We start from the raw sequence: 21,252 nt of genomic DNA, 5'->3' as shown, positions 1-21,252 counted from the left end.
AGAGAGAGAGAGAGAGAGAGAGAGAGAGAGAGAGAGAGAGAGAGAGAACTGAAGCAGTACCTGTTTTCAAGAAGCTTATATTCTGTTGGAAGGAGAGTACATGAACACAGATAAGTGAAACCAACATAATGAAAAATAACATGGAAGATAGGAGAATATTATTATCTTAGAATAAGGTGAGGACATCAGGAAAATTCTCAATCCTTATTATAGATAATGGATATGTGACCTTAGGCAAGTTACAAGATCATAGATTTAGACCTAAAAGGGGCCTCTAGGGTTTTATGGTTGTTGCTAATAACAACAAGAATAATAAAACAATAACTAGCCTTTAGGTAGTGCTTCAAGGTTTTCAACCTCCCTTGATCTTCACAACAACCCATTTGGTAAGAGCTCTTATTGTCTCAATTTTACAGATGAGCAAACCCAAAGCTGAGAATGATTAAATGATTTTCCCTGGGTCATGCAGCTAATAAGTGTCTGAGGCAGGATTTGAACTCAGGTGTACCTGACTCTACATCCCAGGCTTAATTCACGGTGCCACCTAACTGCCTTGCTATTTTATAAATGAGATGAAGAAATAAAAACAGGGAAGATAAATGATTCACCCAAAGTCACAGAAGTTAGCATAAGAATCCATGTAGAGTCAGATTCTCTGACTCTAGAGCCTGTTTTACTACACTATCCACTCTGAGACTCAATTTTCTACCTTTAAAATTGAGACAATAAAATCTATAGTGCCTGCCACTCAAAGTTATTGTAAAATTCAAATGTGATCATGTGTGGAGGTTGGCTTTCAAATGTTAAAAGCACCAAATAAATGATCTAGCATTTTTCAGTTAACACTTTACACACATGATCTCATCAGAAACTCAAAATAACTTTGCAAAGTAAGGTGTACTTGTATCACTGTGCCCATTTTACATAAGAGGAAACCAAGAATCAGAGAAGATATTGTCACTTTTTTGGTGTCCAGGGAAGAATTTAAGCCCATATCATCCCAATGCCAAGTCAAGCACATTATCCACTAACCCACAAATCATATTCTCTCATTACCTCCCCTTCCTGTTTCTTGGGAAGGATAATTTAGGGATAAATTTCTTATTGCAAGTGAATTCCACCTCTCAGATTGGGTCTAAGACAAAAGGGACTGATGGAAGACAGGATAAGGGAATACCTCCATCCACTTGGAGATGATATTCCATATTATTTTAGTCCCTGTATGGTGGAATTATGTTATGTGTTCTTTGAAGGCAGGAACTATTTTACTTTCTGATTTTATTCCCCCTAATCCTGGCACATAGTAGGCATTTAGTACATGCTTTTAAATTGAATTAGGGGCATGCACCAATCCTCTTCATAAGTGGGTCATATAATGGGTGGCATATAAATACATACCACATGTTTGTAGCACAAAATGCCCAAGTTGTCCTATTCCCTTAGGTGTCAAGGAGAGTAGAGTGGTGAGGCCTCTAACCAGGTTAGAACAGGATGGGACTAGATAATTACAAAGAAATAAGTTTGTATCCCATTGACTCCTCCTTTCTGTATTTTCCCCCTCCTCATATGTCAGAATCTCCCATCCTGCAAAGGTTATATACAACAAAGAGGAGAGTCAATTAGGTTCAAACTTATTTCTTTATAATTTTGCCCTGGGTTCACTGGTGTTTAAACTGATTTGCATTTAGAAAGAAGTGAAATTATGCAGTAATTAAAGACATAATTTTCTGCCAAAAAGATTCCACCCAAGGCTCAATGGGAAGATGTCCTAGACTTTCCCATGAAGAAGTTCCTTGTAGTCATTCAGCTTGTCAGGTGCCAATCTGCAACTTATCATCTTAGATGTTTGGGGCCACTGAACAGTTAATTTGCTATTGGTCATGTAACAGGTATGTGTCAGAGATAGGACTTGAGCCTAGGTCTTCCTTTCAAAATTATATCTCTATTCACTATGTCATGCTGCCTCTTTTTTTGGGGGGGGGGGGCAGAGCATGATAGTGCATACTCTAATGTTTATTTGGATGTGGAAAAGGAGTAGGTGGGGAGTGGAAACAGTGGAGTGGAAATGGTTTTGGGACTGATCTGTCTCCTACCAATCATCTCATTTGAATAATTCAAAGCTAATTATATCTCTCTACTAGTTGGTATATATGCCTTTTGAAGGAAAAAAAAAACACTTTACTTGAAAATATTTGGTTTAATATTGAGAACTAAATTCTTTCTTTCTTCATAAAACAGTTAAATGTTCTGTGTTTCTCTTCAGAAACATTCTGTACAGGCTGGATGAGAAGACCCACCAGTTTTCCATACTCCATGAAGCTTGGGAACATGAAAAGTTACATCTGTCAAATGAGACCCTTCAAGCAGCCCTGTCCAAGGTGCTGAACAGCATCAATTCAGCTCAGGTTTACTTAAAAGCGGGACTTGATGTGTTTGAGAGTGGCTTGTTGGGAAAGAACTGAGAAAATTCTCATCATTAAAAAAAAAAAAAGTTTGTTTACAATTCAACAAGCAAAATCTCTATTCTGACCAGGATTTCTGTGAGGTTGAAGGCTTTTTTTCAATAGGTTTTCAACTGTTGTCTAAATGTACTATTACGTGTTTGAAACTGTACATGAAAAAGAGCCTTTTGCACATTTAATATTTTTCATACATCTACATTTTGAAATGTGTAAGAGCAAGTTACAGGATTCACCCTTAAGATTTATCTTTTAGAAAGAAATCTGCTGTATTTTTATATATGTATTGAAAAAATACTATGTTTTGGCGAATGAGGCCCAAAAAGTTCTGGACAATCTTTGCTCCTGTGGATGAAACACATAGGAATGTTATTTATCTCCTATATGTAAGCACTATTAATGACCCAGTTTCTAAAATAGAAATGGAGAATTGATAAAGTTGCAGTTTAATTTCAATGGTAAGTGTTTTTTATGAAGAATTCAGCTGTTTTGACTGAGTGACCAGTTGACCAAAAACTCCTTTGAATGTTTCTGTTTGTGAAATGAAGTGCCTGATCTTAACACAACTAGATGTAGTAATACACTGGTTACAAAACTGTAGTTTTCAAATGTTACCAATCAAAGAGCCACAAACAGTCCAGGGAAACTCGAGGTATATCTGTACAGAACAATTTAAATGCAAATTTTCTCTACTAAGGTATGTAGTGACTAGCTTTGAACCTCCTCATTTGTCTCAGTTGAGTTTGTAAGAATGTAAGGAAAGGTACAAATTGCTGAGACAGAAGGACATATGGGGATCCTGGATGGAAGCACTGTAACCTTAGAACAGGGCTCCCTTAAAATGGACTGATCACTCCATGCTCTTCTTTTTTGTAGCTTTAGCAACCTTGTTGTGAGGCATTTTCTCCAAGAACAAGTCAGAAGCATATTTATAGAAATGAAAACCACAAAATATAAAAAAAAAACCATAAATATTTTAGAAAGAAGAAAGTTACTCTCTCCCTCACTGAAGAAAAGCAGATCTTTGAGAATGAACATGGTTGTTCTGACCCAGTGGAAATTTTATTAATGTTTAATGAAGAAAATCTTGGTAGTGGCTCCTCCAACCCCATCTGACCTCCTTAATGGTAGTGTTAGGTGCTGGTGATTCCAAACATGACTCTGGACAGGAGAATGTAATTTAGGGTACAGTGCTTCTGGTACTAGTTCAGTAAGGAAAATTGATTAGTTTTATAGTTGGGGTTTATCTTCCCTCTCACAGCCCCTCCCATCCTTTTAGAGCAACTTCCACTTTGAACTATTATAGGAAAAGCAATTTTATAGACTGAACTGGCTATAGATGAGCATAACATCTCTTAAATCTACTGTCCTCCATAATCCTTATCAGGTAACATTTTAAACCTCTACCATATTCTCTAAGTCCATTTGAAAATTGTATTTCTGGTATCAGATAAACTGATTCCATTTGAAAATCCTATTTTCAGTCTATTTCATGTCAATTTCTTATGCCTAATGAAACACCCTTGTTTCACATGTCACTTTATATCAGATATCCAAGTCTCAGATTTTCTAGTCTAGCATTTGGTTGAGGTCATGTTCTTGGAAGCCTATAGATTTTGATTTTCTAGTCTTCAGTTTGATTTTTCCATTATTTTTAGATTAAAAAAAACACTTCACCAGGAGATAAAGCTTAGTCTCAACCACAATCAAAAGTGTAAATAAAGGTTAATCAGTATCAATTGGTTGAATGATATGGATCAAGATGTCATTTTCATAAGCAGTCTTTATATCATAGAAAAAAACAAATTTCAACAAACATTTATTAAAAAGTCTACTATGTGCAAAGATACTTGAAATGCAGACAAAAATGGAATAGCCTGTCTTTAAGAAGTTTAGAATCTAGTGGGGAAATACAGAATTTGAGGCAATTAGCTGAATAATTCAGTCCTGAAAAGGCAATTGCAATGGGAATTATTCCAGTGGATCCACTTTATTTTAAGAATCACTTCCTCCCTGCAAAAGGTTTTCTAAAAGTGCTCCTTTTAAAATATTTGTTTCCATCATATTGGAGGAGTTTTCCATAGGGAAGACCTGGAGGCTTGCCAAGTCAGGTTCCCTCCTTATATTATCTTCAGTTTCTTCTCTTGTTCTTCCAAGATAAACATTACAGCACAAGGGGAGACACAAGCTCAGGACACCTGGGGCCAAACAGCATAGAACACTTTGGAAACACTCTCTTTGTGCAGGTATTTCTTAAATATTTAATTGGGTTTTAGGGCAAACCTTCCTAGGCTTTCTAGGCTCGTTTGTTTTGTTTTCATTTTGAAAATCTCTCCCGCTCTGGACTCATCTCTAAATAAATGTGTTATTCCTTTAAAGCATCTCCAGTAGAAAAACATCTGCTTTTTGAAAATAAGGGTCACCTACTCCTCCAAATCAAATAGGACATAGACAGAATAACCTAAAGATAACCTATATTATCCTTCAAAATTTTTATGGTGTTCAGTATTTGAATGTAGGCTATTAATTATGAATGAAGAGCATGATTTTTATTGGTCCATTTAAGAGAATTCATGAAGAAACTTAACTGTGATTAAGCCAGACGCCAAACTGTTATATGAAATCTACAATAGATCTTTCATTAAGTATAGCAAAACTGCAGCAGTGCTATTGCCACACCAGGCTCAGGGATCTACCAATTTGATTTTATTTGATCTTCTGTGTGTGTGTGTGTGTGTGTGTACATGTGTGTGTGCGTGTGTGTGTGCACGTGCATGTATGTGTATTCTACAGAAACAAAAGTACTAATAACTTGGACACATTAAGAAAATAACAGGAATTGAGTTTTCTCCATTGACTGGGAATGACTCTAATGGCTTCTCAAATATGGAGTTCTTCTCTTCCCCTTAGCTCTGATACAGGCTGGGCTCCAAGTACAACTCCACCAATTCAGGCAAACAAAGATATTACAAAATGACAGAGCTGTAAGATGATTTTCCCTAGGATTTTGTAAGGTAGGCTTCCCAAGTTTCTATAGTCATCAATTCTGGATCTACAATGAATTGCAATAGTCTCTGCTCCAATCCCCTTTCTTTTAAGTAAGATGTAATCCTATTTTTACGAATAGGACAACTGAGGCCAGAGAGATGGATTTGTTCAGTCATAAACTTAGTTGTGAAATCTAGAATTCAGATCACCTGCTTCTCATGCTACTCTACCTCCCAGAGGAGCAAAAGATATCCCTCTCATAGAGTTCTTTACCTTTGTGTATTCAGCCATTCCACAACTGTGGAACACAGCTGGGCTGCTGCTTCAGATGGTGGCAAGCTCTTTGTCTGTCTTTAGCCAGGCACTAACACAGCTACCTCCAGATAATTCAGATGAGGGCCATGTAAAAGATGTATGCTAAAAAAGGGCACATTACTACTGCCTTACCAACTGGGAAGGGAAAAATTGAGCTAAGAACTTTCATGTTAGAGCAAGTTGGCTCAATATTATCACAACCATCTAAATTACTTTTGCTTCACATCCTTATGCATGTATTATTTAGTGACTGGGGAAGAGAATTACACTGCTAGAATATCAAACAGCACTCAAGGCTTTGGGGCTGACATGTTCTCAGTGGCAACATGTTGTTTTGAAAAGAATAATGGGCGTAGTTAGTCAAGGACTATCTTTAGTCCAACCTTTCCGACATGGTCACTTCCTAAGGTGATTGAAAAGCAAAGAAAAGAGGCAGCTCCCATGTTCCTGGCACTTGATTAGTAACAGATAGATAATGAATTCTCAGCTTCATCCTACACACACACACACACACACACACACACACACACACACAGCAATTCACAGATGCAAATGCAAGCAAATAGTTCTTCCTCTAACAGCTCAGTGCCACAAATTTACAAAGAATAGGATGAATAAGATGAAATAAGCAGTCACAAAACATTCCCCACACAATGCTGATTGACCCTCAGACCCCTGAGTATGATGACCTTAAAGTTTCTAATGCAATCTCAGGAAAGAGGTTCCCAACCCTAGTTTGTAATGCCAATACTCACATGCTCCTGCAGATCTATATTCTCCTTCATCTGGGACTTCCTTTTAATGATGTAGATCACAACCCACCCATGCCTAGCCATCCTCTGCAGCTCTGGTTCATGCCTTCCCATTAGTTCACCACTGGCAGTCCACTCAATGTGCCAAAGGCTTTTGTCCTTTTGCAAAGATACCAAGGCAGGGTGGGGCAAGGACAAGAACAGTCCATCATTTATCACCTGTTCTTATTGTGTGACCAGTCTATCTTCTTTTTTGTTCATACATTTTTGATGGTATCTCTTATTCCAGTTCTCCATAGTTCCCTGTTTGTGATAACCCACATGTGCCTTTCCATTGTCCCTTGAATGATACTCATTTTCATTTCTCCAGAGTCCATAGTGTTCCGTGACTCTTAGAACTATGAAATGCATAGTTTTTGCAGCATTCTAGTTTTTCAGAGTCCTAGCACAAACATTTTTATCCCCTTTAATGTCTGAAATAGGTTTATGTCCATGTTGTTGTTGTTATTGTCGTTGTTGTTTAAGAAGGGAATCTTTTACACTGACCATTTAGTTGGAGGATAGGCCTGGAGGGCCAAAGAATGGATTTAACCCCATCACAATTGCTATTCAGAGCAGACTGTAACCAAACCAACAGTGACTGTGTTCAATTCATCTTCTTTAGCAAAAACCAATGAAGAAATTATTTGCAATAAAAAAGGTGTCTTCAAATAAGATCCTTTAGATCCAATCCAAAAATTTTTGCCTAAAATTCCATTTTACCTTGAGTTAATTACTTTAGAGATTAAAATTCTGCCCCATGGTACAATATTATATTCTGGATTGCCACAGCATAATTCTTATTCCTGAGCTTTGAGATCTACAATATCATCAAGGTGGGGTGAAATCATCCACCTCTGATCCATTGATGCATGCCAAAGGCCTTGCATTAATAGGCAGCCCTCATGAGTTGTGATTGAAAACAAAATTAGCATCTGGTGCCCAGCTCTCTGGAGAGAAGGAAGCACTGCCCTTACTTAGCTAGGTTGGGACTTAGATGACAGAAAGGTCAGAACTTGAAGCCCTACCAGTGTGGTAACGCCATCCAGAGCTTCTGTTCCAAGGGCATTATCTTTAAGAATGCAGGGTCACCTCCATGCCACCATTAGACACTGGACCAGGGTTTTATAGTAGGCATCAATATAAAAATATGGTCTATTTAAAAATGCTTCAATCACACTTTCAACTAATATGAAGAAATAGATTTAAAATCACTATCACTTGAAATACAGTAAAAGAGATAAAAACTTTACTTTGGCTATGATCTGAAATTATAGAATATCAGAGTTGAAAGGTACCTCAAAAATCATGCAAGTCCAATACATACCTGTAACCTGAAATTCCTTCTACAGCTTCTCTGATAAGTGTTTATTCATCCTTAGCTAGAATACTTTCTGGGATAGGGAATTCACTACCTACCAAGGGAGGTCATTCCATATTTAGGCAACTCTGATTTTTTTAGGAAGTTTAAGCAATCAGTCAAGCATGTATTTGCAGGCCTGGTGATCTTTCTGCTATAGATCACCTGGAAACAAAACAAAACAAAAAAGAAAAAAAAGACTGGATTTTAAGTCAGAAGACCTGCCTCTGTTGCTTACTACGTGAGACCTCACAAACTCACTTAATTTCTGTGTCCCTCGGTTTCATTTTCTGTAAAATAGAAAGTTGGACAGGAGCTCTCTTCAGTCCCATCTAACTCTAAATCTGTAATCTTATGATCCTGTGAACTTTGTTTCATCACATCATAGGCACATAGAGAAGGAAAACTGAAGCAACTAATGGGGAGAACAAACAGCTAGCCAGCTGTAAAAGTGAATCTGTGTTTATTGCAGTGATCGAAATTGCAAACTTTAGAAAAAGTTCATCAGAATCTAGTATTCTGAAGGCTCGGGAAACCTTCACAGAGTTCTAAGCACCCCATTAAGTACAAATGCATTTCAGTTGAGTATTTTGTGGTGTGTAATTGAGAATTTCAATTGGCATGAATTTGAATGAAAAATAGCAACAAAAGTACGGGAAAAGAAAAATCAAGGCTTTTTCAGGCATCCTTGGTCACCTTCAAGCACGCTCTTCCACTCTATGACTTTTCTTTTGCTTCCCTCCCCCCCTCCCCATGGTTTCTGTCATGCAGCAATAGGACTTACAATTTTATACATGCATATATAACATACTTATTTAAATATATGTGTGTGTGCATGCTATTCACACAGTATGTGTATGTGTATGCATACATATATGCATTTATTTTCCAGGAGGCAGTTTTGGCATTTATGCATCTTAATAATCAATTGATCTGGTATCCAGCCAAAATTCATTGTCCCTACTCTCATTCATACATGTCCATTCAATGAAAAATATGTTATGTTCCGTGTATTTTTTTAAACTGCTTTTTCTATCAGTCCCAACTCAATTTGCAAGTGCAGGGTTGCTTTACTGTAAATCCTCAGCCTCACTTATACTTCTCAAAAGAAGGAGTATTCATTCTCTTATTTGGATTGCAGAGTACAGCTGAATACTCTTAACCTAGTGGGTAATGGAATCAATTTAGGGGACGATTCAAGTCAGGAAAACTTCAGGTAATGCTTGGTGTCAAGTGCAATTTTTTTTTGAGGAGGGCTCAATTATCCAAATAAATATACTTACTGTAAGGAAGATCCATCATAACAATGAATCAGCCAATCAGCAGGCATTTAAGCTGGGAACACAAAGACAAAAATAAAATAATCCTGGCCCTCAAGGATCTTAGGTTCCATCATTCTGTTTACTACCAAATTAAGGATGGAGAAAGGTGAACTTTGTGTGTGACCAGGAGTAGCAACTCTGTAGGTACGTAATAGAAAGGGGCTGGTTTTATAAACAGAAGACCTGGCTCTTGCTGCTTGGGTGCCTTTGATGAAGTCCCTTCCCTTCCCTACACATTAGCTCCCTCATCTGTCAAATGAGACGGGGGAGACCAGATGACCTCTAAGATCCCTTTCACATCTAGTTAAGATTCCTCTGGAAAACAATGGAGTCAACGAGAGAGCTGTATTCACAAGTCTTACAGCATTCAGCCCAAGCCATGTGATGACTTAACCTAACAAACACTTAGAGGAGCCATTCTTCTAGGGTTGCAGAAACTTGTTTTGCTGGGGCTAATTAAGATACACCCTCTCAATCCCTGAGGATCATACGGGTCCCTATAGTAAGCCATATGTCATAGGCTACATTCCAGCAAGCTCAAGAGATTAATATCCAGACATTATTATGAATTATTCTGTTGCATTGAGTTAATGTGGCTCTTTTGTTCTAATTAAAGGACCAACTTGGCATCTGAATAGAAGCTTAGCCAGTACAGTTAAAGTCTTGTGTTAATGAACTACATATTTTTTTCAATTAAAATGCCTAATTAGTTTATTATCTAACAGGCTTAGTAAATAAGAATGCTCAGCTACTTCAAGAAGCCCCTTTCAATCCATCTTTATGCAGATAGCCAATAGTCCTGGTGTCTTTTTATTTTAATTTAAATCTTGGTTTCACTTGCTAGTGCTGTTTCTGTTATTTCCTATATATCTTCTAGATGAGCAAATCAGAATAAAGAGGTATTGGCTGAAGATCTCTCATGAGAAGAATGGCCTTTTTCAGTTTATGTCCAAAGATGTGGGATGTTTTTATCCCAAAGTTTTTTGAAGTTGTTGGGGAAAGAAGTGTGGTATAGTGGGGAAGGCATTGATCCTAGTCAGAGATGCCTTGGAATCAGATCTTGGCCTTGTCATTTATTACCCATGTGACCTTGAGCACATTATCACTTAATCCCTTGGGCACTCAATTTATTCACTTGTAAAATAATGATGTTAGACTTGGTGGACTTTATGATTCCTTCCAGTCCTACACCCGTGATCCTCTCTTTCTTGGGGAAGCTCGACACTAATGTGGTTAAAAGTAGTTCACCTACTCACCCCCAAAGAGATTATAAATCATTTTGCTTTAGAGGTCCCAGTAGATTTCTCTTCATTCAATGGATATTCATGTGTGATAGGCAAAGGTTTAATAATAGTTGTACCCAAAGCTCCAACCTTCGCCGGTGGGCTCTTACAGGGAATATGTGTGGACTTATTTTAAATAACAATGGAAAAATCCTCCATAATGTTTGCCTGTTTTTTAAAGGCAGCCTGGCAAACTGAAGGAAAACCAGCCAGTAAAGTGGATGATTATTTTGTGAGATGTTTATATGTAATTATGATTTAAACCTTTTGTTCATTATTTCAGTCATATATGCGAACCCAACCTTTAAAGTGATGCTTTAAACTTCTGATCATGAAAAAATACCCAGCAGTATGATAATATACAAAATAGTATGACAGTACACCAAAATAAGGGGGAAATCATGATAATATTAACCAAGGAAAATTCAAGCCCTATGCCTCTTTGTTCAGGTTAAATTTAGTTTCTTAAAAGCCTTCAAAGAGATGTCCATATCTTTTCTTTGTGTGTGAATTTCCTAGTGTTGAACCCTACTAAAAACAAGTGGACTAAAGGTTGAAAGTGGAGCATCATTTCACATTTATAGTTTTTCATTACAGTCATTATTGATTGTATCTAAAATGGGTGTGGACCCATAAAACCTGATAGCTAACTAGGTGCCTCTGACTATCTCATTAAAATTCAGGAGTTTATTTCTACCCTTCCATAATCTATTACTACTCACTGTTACAAACCTAAAGGGAAAAAAATATGATGAATGGAGCAGTGAGATGATTTGATGCTTTCCACTCCAAGCCGAGGTGAGATCAAGCAAAAAAAATTCTACTTTTTACATCCAGCTCCTATGACAACCTGCAACCTACCTGGAAAGGTACTTTGTAGTCTGGAATAGTAGAGAAAATGTGAGTAGGATGCGCATCCAGGTAGAAGATAGGAAATGAATATTTTACACTTCAATCACGTGATGATTTGCACACAAAGATAATAAATGAAGGCATCATATTTTCCTATACATTGGATGTTGATTCAGAAATGAATATATGTACAATGTAATGGTAAGGTTTAAAGTAAGCATTTTTTTAAAAAAAAATTAAATGGAGACAAAAATATTACTGGTGTGTTTGTTTTTTTCTCTGATATGACATGTCATCCTCTTATTCCATGCATAAGCTAAAATAGCAATTGGGGTTTAAGATGAACAGATTGTTCTTACTGAGGAAATGAGAATGTACTAATAATAAAAGTTAGCAATTCAGTGGTGTTTTAGAGTTTGCCAAACCCTTTATATCCATTGTCTCATTTGGCCCTCATAACAGCCTTGCAAGGTAGGTGCTACAGGTGTTATGATAGACATTTCACATATGAGGAAACCAAGGCTCAGAGAGTTTAAGTGATTTGGCCACAACTTATAAATGTTAGAAAAATTCAAACTGAGGTCTTCCTGAATCTGAGTCCAGAACTCAATTCACTATGCCCTTGTACAGTTCCATCATAATGAGATTAAAATGGAGGAAGAAGGAAAATAGAAAGAATGAACTCATTTCACCATTAAAATCTTCCTCAAATGCCTCTCTATGATCTGTAGATGACCTGGGGTGATAAAAGGTTTTGTCCATAAAGCACAAGTTCTAGATGGTTCTATCACTGTAGACTTTGAGTACCAAACCTGTGACATAGTATATTTCTGTTTTCTAAGGTCCAACCAGGTTCAGTTCAGAGGGGCTAATTGCCATGTTGGCCACAGGTGGCCCATTTAGGTGATTAAATGTTTTGACCACAGTGATTCTCAAAGAACAGCTATTAAGCTACAAAGGAATTGCTATTTACTTAGGTAGAAGGTTTGACTGCATGGAGGATTATAGGACCCTGGAGGATGAAAGAAGAAAAGATGGTTCATTGGGATTAAAGAAGCCATATCCTTGCTAACACTGTTGCTTTTTTCCTTCTTGTTATTTGTTATTTTTGGTATTTTTTTTTGCACAAGTGCGATCAGGATTTACCTTGCTAATGACTTCTAATAGTTATCAAAAATCTGTGCCCCTAGTTTCCATCTTTTTACTGGTTCCTTCAGTATCCAGTTGCCCTGAAGTGGGGAAATGGAGAAGAAAAGTTTTTTACTTTTACTTTTTCCACCCCTACCTGCTCCTAGCTTCCTTAAAAATAACACACAATGGGATGATTGTCAGATTTGGGGATGATTGTCAGATTTGGGGATGACACAAAGTGAAGAGGAATAGGTAGAATGTTGGGGGACAGAGTAAGCAACACACCTCAACAAGCTGTAATGTTAGATCAACCCTAGTAAGATAAATCATACTTATGATTTTTTAAAAAAAAAATCTATTTTAGAAATACAGAATAGCTTGGAACAGAATAACAGCAGTTTATCTGACAAAAGATCAGTAGGTTATAGAGGGCCTCAAAGTCACATCAGTTAGCAGTGTGATATAGTTGACAAAATGGCCACTTCATATTTGGATTGTGGTGAGAGTCAGAATGAAATCATGAGAGTATTGTGATTGGTTCTGGGTACTATGTTTTAAGAAAGATAATGATAAGCTGGACAGTATCCAGAGAAAGGCAAACAGACACCTGAAAGGTCTCTGGTTCATCATGTTAAAATCAGTTGAAGGAAGTAGGGATGTTTAACCTGGAAAAGAGAAAATAGCTAGCTAGTAAACTAGGTGTGTAGATAGATATGATAGATAGATAGATAGATAGATAGATAGATAGATAGACAGACAGACAGACAGACAGACAGACAGACAGACAGACAGACAGACAGACAGACAGACAGGCAGACATTAAACACTGTATGCCCAGCACCATGCTAGGTATTGGACCAATGAAAGAAAGAATTGTTGTTAATAAGGTAGATCAATTGGAGAATGGCTAAAAAAATTGTGGTATATGAGTGCAATAGAATATTTTATGCCATCAGAAGTGATGACAATGAATACAGAGAAGCAAGGTAAGATTTACAAGAGCTGATGCTCAGTGAAGTAAGCAGAGCCAAGAAAGCAATATACACAATGACTATAGCAATGTAAACATAAAGAACAACCACAAAATAATCAAAAGTGAATGTTGCAAAATTACAAAGAAAGAAGCATGGCCAGGAAGAAGAAAAATGAGAAGACATCCTAACCCAATTTCTTTGCAGAGCTGGGAGGTTCATGGTACACATTGCATACATTTTCTTGTTTTTCTGATGTATTGATCAGATGTATTTCTCTTTTTCCCTTTTCTTTCTCTTTTTCTTTAAAGATATTATTTGTTATATGGGGTGGCTTACTCAGGGTGGGTAGAGAAAAAAGGATACTTGGAAAATTTCTGGTGATGTAAAAAAATAGCAATTAAATTTATTTACAAAATAAACACAAACAATACAATCCCTACCATTAAGATATTTAAACTCTAATAGAGTAAGACTAAACATAAAGGGCTGAGAGAAAAGAGATGGTGTGGATATAGGTGGGTAAATGGTATGGAAGCCTAATGCTGGCCAAGGTAAGATGAAGGAAAAACTTACCTGTCAAGACCAAAGGATCTACTTAAATGACTTGCCCAAGGTCACACAGCTAGTAAGTGTTAAGTGTCTGAGGCTGGATTTGAACTCAGGTCCTCTTGACTCCTGGGCTGATGCTCTATCCACTGCTTCACCTACATGCCCTGGTGTCTAAAGATTCTTGGGGGCAGGAAGTGAGAATGGTGGCTAGGAAGTAGATAGTATTGAGGAAATGGCCAGGAAGTGGCATGACGGCCTGATTCCTGGCAAGAAAAGTCTTAGAGAGCTTCCAGTAGCTACCTCCAAGGACTAGGACTATGGAGAAGAAAAATTAGACTTTTTCTACTTGTCCACAAAGAGTAGAACCAGGAGTAGTGAGTGAAAGTTAAAAAGAAGAGATTTATGTTTGATATCAGGCAAAACTTTCTCACATTTAGAGGGATTAAAAATGGAATTAGATCGCTAGTGAAATAGTGGACTCTCCCTCACTGGATGTCTTATAGGAAAAGTTGGATATTCATTTGATAAATTTTTTTAGAGAGATTATAAAAAAATTAATGAATTTTAAAAATAAATATATATATATATATTTTAAAAATATGGTTCATTTCAGAGCACTAGAAGAAAAATGTATGGAGCACAATAACAGTCAACCAACATTGGTTAATAATGTGTGTGTGTGTGTGTGTTAAAGAAGGTAGTTGGAAATTGTTTATAAAAATAGAAAAAGTATGTATCATAAGTGAAACTAATACTACCCTGATCCCCAAGACGGGCATTATTAACCAAAAAAAAAAAAGTTAGATGGAATAGATGAAGACTGGGAGATTTCCCAATGAAATCCAGAGTATAAACAAAAACAACAACCATCATCATCAAGATACTCACTGCCTCTACTATTTGAATTTTAAGGAAATAAACATAGGCAAAAAAGAGGGAAAATTCTATCTATTTCCAGGTGATAGGATGATTTAGTTAATAAAGGTAATGCTTTTGTTTTTCAGCTATTTCAGTTGTGCCTGACTCTGTGACTCCATTTGGTGTTTTCTTGACAAAGATACTGAAAGTGGTTTACCATTTCCTTTGCCAGCTCATTTTACTGATGAGGTAACTGAGGCAAACAGGGTTAAGTGACTTGTTCATGGCTACACAGCTGATAAGTGTTTGATCTGAACTCAAAAAGGTGAGTCTTCCTGATTTCATGGCAGGTATCCTCTCCTGCCACTACACAATGCTAGGGAACCAACAAAAATAATGTCTTAATAGCTTCAGTGAAGTATTTGGATAAAAAAAATCCATTGATGTAGTAATCTTTTAGGTATATTACTTATAAACACATGAGGAAGAGATAAGGAAAATTCCATTTGACACAAATGCATTAAGTATCTGGGATTTAACTTACCAAGGCACATAGGACTTAAATAAACTCAATTGTTATTCCTGCAGAATCAAAGAAGACCTAAGTAACTAGAAAGATTTTCAATGTTCTTATCTCAGTTAATCCAGAATAGAAAAAAATGACTAAATTATTGAACAAAATTAATGCTACCCCATCACATAAAAAAACTGGATTCCTTATAGAATAAAACAAAATATAAAATTTCATTTGAAGAAATAAAAGTTCAATAAAGGAGAGGAAGAGGTAGGAAATAGTGAATCTTGGTGAGCTACCTGATCTCAAATTATTTAATATTGGTAGAATTATCAAAATTACCTGGTACTGGATATAATATTTTAAAAAAATAAAGTAGATCAGTGATATATGCTACATAAATAAGACCTAGAAATGAACACACACATTCAACATTTTGATAAACCAAAATAAAAAAAAATCAAACCTGGGGAAAGGACCATTTGTTTGCTAATAACTATTGAGAAATCTGGAAAACAATCTGGTAAATATAGGCTTAGATCAGAATCTTATGCCATTTATCCCATTAAATACAAAATAGAAGATGATCTAAATATAAAAAGTCAGACCTTAAAAAAAATTCAAGGAAAATGGAAAGTTATTTTTTTTGACAACAGTGGAAAAGAGAAAAATTCATAACTCGATATAAGAAGAGACAATAAAAATATCAATTACAAAAAATGATATTTTATATAAACAAAATCAATGAGGTCAAAATTAGAAGAAAATATGAAAGCATAAAATTATTTACATTAAATACATGATAAAAGTCTGACATTCAAGATAAATAGGAATTTTTTAAAAAAAATAGATGCTAAAAGTTTGGAAAACACATCGTTGGAGAGATTGTGGGAAGACAGGCACACAAATTTACTGTTATGTTAGCTGCAAATTGGTTCCTTTTTTTTCTGGAAAATAATTTGCATTTATTTGAGACAATTACTGAATTTTTCATATCCTTTGACCCAGAGAATCTATTACTAAGATATGGAGAGTATACACAAAGCAAATTACCAACAACAAGAAAAGACTCTTTGTTAAAGAGTAGATCTCCCTATATTGCCCATGTGGAAATTCAGGGCTTACTCAGGCTATTGATTAGCATGGGATCTTTGATCTGCCCTGTTTCTTACCTGGGATGTCTCACTCCTCCTTGGCCTAGCTGGCGGCTCTGCACTCCTATTGGGTCACCATATCAAGGCCAAACTTAATACAGACATCCAATCAGTGTAGCACACTCAGTTCAGAGTCCAGATCCAAAAGATTCACCAGCTTCAACCTTCTGAAATGCTGAGATTCCAGACATGTACCACCATACCTGGTGAAAAAAAAACGTTTAAAAATATTCATAGGAACATGTGATACATGTGATAAAAAATGAGAATAATATATGTATATGTGTATGTATATATGTATACACACACACATATATACAGCCAATGATTCATAAATGGCTGAACAAATTATAGTATATTGATGTAAGGAGTTTAATGAATAAAAAGCATTTATTAAAGAGTTGTTATGTGCCAGGCACTATGCTAAGTTCTGAGAAAATCTTGTAAAGAATGAAAAATATGAAAAATTCAGAGAAGTTTGGGGATAATGTCATATAATGTGAAGAAAGCAGAACTAAAAGAGTTTAAATATAGCCCATGACAATGTAAATAAAGTTGACATAGAGAGACAACAGAATTTTAGTGAAATACAGTGGTTATAGTATGAGGTTATACTATCGATGTGAAGTTATTCACCCTTTCTTTTAATCAATGACCTAACCGTTTTAAGATATGTCTTTGTAAGGGATTTTGGATACCTGTTGGAAAGTTTCCATTGCATACAAAAGCATCAATAATTTCTTTTTAACTGAATAGGTCATGTCAAATGAACCTCATTTCATTTTTGACAATTACTAGATAACTAAATTAGAAGAATTCATCAGGAAAAATGTATTTACCTTTATTTGATCTTTCAAATAAATATACCTTTCTAAAAGCTAATTGTTAAGTGATTAAATGGTTAAATTGAGGTGCTGCTCATTAGCATTTAACAGTTTGTCTGTGGCAAGGGAAAACAAAACCAGTAAGGACTAGAGTTGATAAAATTAGAAAAAGCTACCCCAAGCCCTCAAAGTATCCCTATGGCACTGAGATGTGTAGACAACTTTGATCTGGAAGATCATGCTCAAAGTATGGGCACTATGAATGTAAGGAGGGGGAAAAAACCTCATTTATTGGCATTAGTTCTATTTAAAAAAAAAAGAATTGCCTGTATCAGATAGTACTGAATTCTCCCTCACTTAAGGTCATCAAACAAAAACTTATTGGGAGAATCTTTTTCAGGTATTTAGACATTGGACTCTATCGTCTCTTCTAATACTAAGACCGTGTGATTCTGTGATTCTGTGTAATGAACAGAATAGATGCTCAGTAAATATTTGCTAAGTAGATGAATAAGTATGCACACATTCAGATGAATTCATTTCTTCTTTAAAACTTAAAGAACTGATCATGGCACCCTTTCATCAAATAGTCTTGTTTATGTTCGTTCAGGTTATTATACTATATAATGAAAAAGAAAGCCAACTTGAAATCCTCACAATCATTTTTGAGGACAAAACATTTATTTACCAAGTACTGAGAATGTAGAGAAAGAATTGAAATACTGAAAATGCATTCTTTTGAGCTCCCTGTCACAACTTTCCCACCAAATAGGATGTTGACACCAGGAGTGTGGTGAGAGAAATATACTAACCCCTGCCTCCTTCACAGTTAGACCAGTTTTTCCCAAAAAGACGTTGCAACCAGCTCACAAATATAGCTTGTTTGCATGTGGTTGTTGGTAGCATCGCCCCCATTAGACTATGAGCTTGTCAAGAGACTGTCTTTTGCTTTCGCTGAATCTGCAGTGCTTCATACTGTGCCTAACACATAGTAGGTGCTTAATAAATGTATATTGACTGACTGGCAGAGGAGATTAATGGCACGGGCTGTTAACCTCATTTGCTAGCTGCCTCAGTATAAAATAGACATGAGGAGTTCAGGCGCTCTCTGAAGCTTGGCTGGCAACCCATGATGGGGAACTCAGGAAAGAAAATAGGCTGGTCATGTAGTTAATGAGAAGGAAGATTGATGGACAGCTCCCATGCTCCCATTGGTATCCACATGATGTCAAGAGAAATAGAGGAAGGAACACTAGGTGGAGTTCACATGACCAACTTATGAGAGGGTATGGACAAGAGCTGCTCAAGATGGGCAAATATAGATAGCCTGATAATCTGCATCAGTAGTGGGAACACCCACCTTGATCAGTTCACAGATGTCATTGGAATATTGGTGTTACGAAATTGTTCTTAGGACTATGACAGGCAGGGTCACATAGTGGATTTAGCACTGACCTCAGAGCTAAAAAAGATCTAGGTTTGAGCCCCATCTCTGACACATACTGTCTGTATATCCCCAAACAAATCTTAAACCTCTCAGTAACTCTCTGAATCTATAAATCATAACAAACTGCCAACCTACATTTGTAGACAGTTTCCTGACCTTGGAGTTACTTATATTAGTGAAATTGCTGGTCTGGTCCTAATCTCCTGTAGGACCATAGATCAAAAACTGTAAGGGACCTCAGATTCTAGCTAGTCTGACCCTTAATTTTATAGATAAGGAAGCTGAGGTGATGAAATTACTAGCCTTAGGTCACCCAAGTAGGAAACATCAGAGGCAGTTTTTGAACCTGGGTCCTCTGCCTAGAGAGTAGGTTAATTGTCCCATATGTTATTCCCTGCCTCCTATGGGCCCTTTTGTATCAGGATTCCTGTAAAGGCTTATCATAGTTACTTCATTTTCCACGGAAAGCAAAGCATTTCTCCTCCTTCACCTCCCCTTCTCACAAATACGGTTTCCATAACACATCCCCAGCTGTCTAATGTAATTATCATTTCTCTAATCCTCTTCTCACCATTTATCCTTTTTAAAATCTTGTACTGAAAACTCTGCAGAACAGAGCATGACGTTCTCCTGGGACCCCTGAAGGAGGAATTAGTCTGTAATTAAGAATTAGCTTTGCTTTGTAAAGCCAGAGATGGCTCGTCCTCTCTTTTCCTCAGGTGCTTCTTCCATCCCCAAAGCACAGAACACGAAGGAACCTAACTAGTAGCAATGCAATCTCCATGATCTTATTTAATCTCCACTGGCATCTCTGATGGTTGTGGATTCCCTGCCAGCTCACTGATGGTCAAGGACTAATGGGAGAGTTTTCTAGAAGTAGAAGCCTAGGGAGTAGAGATTAGTGAGAGAAGCCCATGGAAGACGGAACAGTTGCAATTGTTGGGAAGGGGAGGGATTCTAGTTAAGCTAAGAGTAGAGGGAGAGATAACTAACATTTATAGCTTTAAAACAATCACACGGAGGGGCAGCTAGGTGGTGCAGTGGATAGAGCACTGGCCCTGGAGTCAGGAGGACCTGAGCTCAAATCTGGCCTCAGACACATAACACGTACTAGCTATGTGATTCTGGGCAAGCCACTTAACCCCAATTGTCTAAAATAAAAATAGATAGGGGCAGCTAGGTGGCGCAGTGGATAGAGAACCGGCCTTGGAGTCAGAAGGACCTGAGTTCAAATCCGGCCTCAGACACATAACACTTGCTAGCTGTGTGACCCTGGGCAAGTCACTTAACCCCATTGCCTAACCAAAAAAACAAAAACAACAACAACAACAACAACAACAACAACAAAAAGTTGCTATAATTAAATATAGATAGATACATAATCACATTGAGTCAAAGACGAGTGGTAATGAAAGGCAATGTGGTGCAATGGTAATTGTTGGATTTGGAGTCAGAGGACTTGGGTTTGAATCTTTGTTCTTGTGACCTTGCTTATGTGACCTTAGACAAGTCACATCACTTCCCTCAGAAACAGTTTCCTCATCTGTGAAATCAGAAAGTTGGACTAAAGGAACCCTAGGTACCTTCCAGCTCAAAATCTCTAATCAGCCTCTGAGGAAATCACTTATTAGGAATACTACGAGCAATGTGAGACAGAGATACTCTGGAGAAAACTCCAAGTCCTCTCTGTAAACCACTGGCCTTTCCTTGTGCATTATATAAATCTTTATATATAGTAATAGTCTGGAAACCCAGTAATCTATCATATTTGATCAGGACAGGCATAAATCATTTATTCATGATTTACCATTCCTAACTTGATTCATTGATTCATCTCCAGACAAGACAAGGTCAGAACAGGAGAAAAATGATTAAGCTTCTTGCCCTTAGGAGAGAGCAGCTCTACCAACAAATTCATCTTCACATCTGACCTCATGAAACTTGACACTGGAAGTATTGCAGAAATTGAAATAGCCCTTACTGAAGGTCCTTCAAATGGAAACGTCTATGCAAGTGTGCAAATGGAGAGTGAAGGACTCCATTCTTTCAGGGTTATGGATAGCCTGTAAAAAAGGGACCATCTGATTCCTTGCATAGTAAGTCTCCTGTAAATCTGAGGACTTCTATTCAACATTGTTCTCATTTTTAGCCATGGCCTTCCTGTACTTTTCTGACATCCCTGGATACCCTCCACCATTCTCAAGCTGTTTCTTGGAAGAATCATAGAAAATCACATCAAAATCACAATAATGACTGTATGACACATTGAAAAGGAATATTGGTACTTTACTCAGAGGACCTAGGTTTTAAGCATCACCTATGAGTTTACTACCTGTGTGACCGTGGCACTTCATCTCCTTGGGCCTCAGCGTCTTATCTGCAACATGAAGGATTTGAGCTGCATGCATTCTGAGGTCCCTTTCAGTCCTAC

At 37.0% G+C, this 21,252-nt stretch overlaps 1 protein-coding gene across 3 annotated transcripts in view; it reads left to right on the top strand.

Moving 5' to 3' along the window:
* NAALADL2 (N-acetylated alpha-linked acidic dipeptidase like 2) overlaps window positions 1–8,763 on the top strand; it is a 1,445,704-nt gene extending 1,436,941 nt beyond the window's left edge. For all 3 annotated transcript variants that reach the window (XM_027875745.1, XM_027875744.1, XM_027875746.1), the window contains one exon: window positions 2,264–8,763. In XM_027875745.1, coding sequence (XP_027731546.1) covers window positions 2,264–2,462 — 199 coding nt within the window. In that variant the 3' untranslated portion in view covers window positions 2,463–8,763. The remainder of the gene's footprint in view (window positions 1–2,263) is intronic.
* Window positions 8,764–21,252: the final 12,489 nt, after the last annotated feature.

Source organism: Vombatus ursinus, unplaced genomic scaffold, assembly GCF_900497805.2.
Source record: "Vombatus ursinus unplaced genomic scaffold, bare-nosed wombat genome assembly UNPS02014810.1, whole genome shotgun sequence".
Lineage (NCBI taxonomy): Eukaryota > Metazoa > Chordata > Mammalia > Diprotodontia > Vombatidae > Vombatus > Vombatus ursinus.
This window is presented reverse-complemented; position numbering and strand designations above follow the sequence as displayed.